General features: G+C 55.4%; 1 protein-coding gene across 1 annotated transcript in view; it reads right to left on the bottom strand.

Moving 5' to 3' along the window:
* Positions 1 to 2,500, bottom strand: part of ENH_00047160 (hypothetical protein, conserved) — a gene marked incomplete at both ends in the record, with an annotated part of 3,760 nt that overhangs the window by 480 nt on the left and 780 nt on the right. Inside the window, 5 exons of the mRNA XM_013585554.1 lie at positions 1 to 905; positions 1,516 to 1,633; positions 1,910 to 1,970; positions 2,219 to 2,277; positions 2,418 to 2,480. The exon at positions 1 to 905 is cut by the window's left edge and continues 480 nt beyond it. Of these exons, the coding sequence (XP_013441008.1) occupies positions 1 to 905; positions 1,516 to 1,633; positions 1,910 to 1,970; positions 2,219 to 2,277; positions 2,418 to 2,480 (1,206 nt within the window). The remainder of the gene's footprint in view (positions 906 to 1,515; positions 1,634 to 1,909; positions 1,971 to 2,218; positions 2,278 to 2,417; positions 2,481 to 2,500) is intronic.

Raw genomic sequence — 2,500 nt, 5'->3', positions numbered from 1 at the left:
AGAAGACATTTCGCTTGCTTCTCCCTGCTGCCGGCTCGCCTGCTGCTGCTGCTGCTGCTGCTGCTGCTGCTGCTGCTGCTGCTGCGGGTGCAGCGGCACAGGGAGGTCGCTGAGGAGGTCTGAGGGCTGGGACCTGTAGGGCCTGTGCTGCTGCTGCTGCTGCTGCTGCTGCTGCTGCTGCTGCTGCTGCAGGTGCGGCAGCTGCGGGTGCGAGGGGCTCCACTGGAACCGCCTTCCCCCGCTTCTCCAGTCCTGCTGCTGCTGCTGCTGCTGCTGCTGCTGGTTGTTGCTGCTGCTGCTGCTGTCAGCATTATGTCCCTTTTTCAAAACAGAAGTGACCCTAGAAAGTGAAGAACTGAGAGAAGCTTTGAGGCGGCCTGCTGCTCTTGAGGGGCCCCCCAGTGAAAGCTGCGGCTGCGGCTGCTGCTGCTGCCGCTGCTGCTGCTGCTGCTGCTGCTGCTGCTGCTGCTGCTGCTGCAAGTCAGGGGCTGAGGAAGCCATGTGCAGTGGGGTGGCCCCTAAAGAAGACCCCAGGGGGCCCCCTGGGGGCCCCCCTGCCCGCTGGCGACGAGCCTGCAGCATCTGCTGCTGCTGCTGCAGCAGCTGCTGCTGCGGCAGCTGCTGCTGCGGCAGCAGCTGGCTGGGCTCTGGCAGCGACTCCAGGGACAGCAGCAGGGGCCCCTCTGCAGCGTCTGGGGGGCCCCTCGAGGCCTCCGGAGACCCTGCTGCTGCTGCTGCTGCTGCTGCTGCTGCTGCTGCTGCTGTGTCGCTGCTAAGATCACTAGAAGTCCTTGCTAATCGCCAGGGGGCCCCCAAACCCTGGGGGGCCCCCCCTGTGTCTTTATCTCCAAAAGTGGAAGAAGAAGAAGGCAGCAAAGGGACTGAAGACTCGCCTTTCTGCAGGCCTGAGCAGCAGCAGCAGCAGCAGCAGCAGCAGCAGTGGCAGCAGCAGCAGCAGCAGCAGCAGCGGCTGCAGTGGCGGGGTGCGGCAACGGCTGGAGCTGCAGCGGGAACTGCCTACAGCAGCAGCTGCTGCAGCGACTGCCGCAGCCGCAGCAGCCGAAATCACGGCAGCAGCAGCAGCAGCAGCAGCAGCAGCAAAACTGGCAGCAGCAGCAGCAGGAACAACACCAGCAGCAGAAGCACCAGAACAGCCAACAACAGCAACAGAAGTGGAACCAGCAGCAGCAGCAGCAGCAGCGGGCCCAGCAACAGCAGCCGCAAACCTGGCAGCAGCAGAACTAGCAGCAGCAGCAGCAGAACTAACAGCAGCAGCAGCAGCACAACTAGTAGGAGTAGCAGCAAACTACAGCACCAGCAGCAGAACTAGCAGCAGCAGCAGCAGCAGCAGCACAGCTAGCAGCAGCAGTGGAACTAGCAGCACCAGCAGCATCAGCATAACTAGCAGCAGCAGCACAACTAGCAGCAGCAGCAGCAGCAGAACTAGCAGCAGCAGCAGCAGCAGCAGCAGCAGCAGCAGCAGCAGCAGCAGCAGCAGCAGCAGCAGCAGCAAACCTGAATAGGGCATTTGCTTCTTCAAGTAGAAAGTGGATTTGAGTTTTTCCAAAGAGCGAAAAAGGGGAAGACAAAAAGGAGACAAAGAAGAAGACAAATCTGCTGAAACTGATAAGGCCTAAAATAAAAAATAAATAAATAAATAAATAAATAAATAAATAAATAAATAATAAATAAATAAATAGATAAATAAATAAATAAATAAAATTAATTAATTAATTAATTCGCGGGCTAGAAGTGAGAAGTGGAGGCTTGTTTGTTCGGGATCTGCTGCTGCTGCTGCTGCTGCTGCTGCTGCTGCTGCTGCTGCGGTTGGAGGTTCGCGGGCACTAAACCCTAAACCCTAAACCCTAAACCCTAAACCCTAAACCCTAAACCCTAAACCCTCGCTCACCCTGCTGACGTGAGATGCTGCCAGCATAAACCGATTCGCAAGAAAACCCTCCGCTTGAATTCTGAAGTTACAGCTCACAGGCACCAGGGTTTAGGGTTTAGGGTTTGGGGTTTAGGGTTTAGGGTTTGGGGTTTAGGGTTTAGGGTTTGGGGTTTAGGGACTGGGGCGTTCAGTTGGTCAAAGCGAAACTGAGTTTGGGCTGAAAAGCAGAGAATGAAACCCCAAATCCTAAACCCTGATCGACAAACCCTAAACCCTAAACCCTAAACCCTAAACCCTAAACCCTAAACCCTAAACCCTAAACCCTACTTTACTATTTGCTCTTTCTCGTAGAAGTCGTTCAGCGCCTTTGAGAGCTTGTGCTCGTTCTGAAACGAAAATCCCAAACCCCAAACCCTAAACCCTAAACCCTAAACCCTCACAATCAGTAGTCCACTAAAGCCTAGCATTAGGGTTTAGGGTTTAGCGCTTAGGGTTTAGGGTTTAGGGTTTAGGGTTTAGGGCCTACCCTAAGGATACGAACTTTCGCCTTCTGCGTCTGCACCGTCTGCTGCTTCAGTGCAGTCAGTTTCTGCATCCACAAACCCTAAA

The sequence above is a fragment of the Eimeria necatrix genome, genomic scaffold, assembly GCF_000499385.1.
Source record: "Eimeria necatrix Houghton genomic scaffold, Enh_scaff35, whole genome shotgun sequence".
In the NCBI taxonomy this organism is placed as follows: Eukaryota; Apicomplexa; class Conoidasida; order Eucoccidiorida; family Eimeriidae; genus Eimeria; species Eimeria necatrix.
The sequence above is the reverse complement of the archived record's forward strand: the minus strand, read 5'-3'. Positions and strand labels throughout refer to the sequence as shown.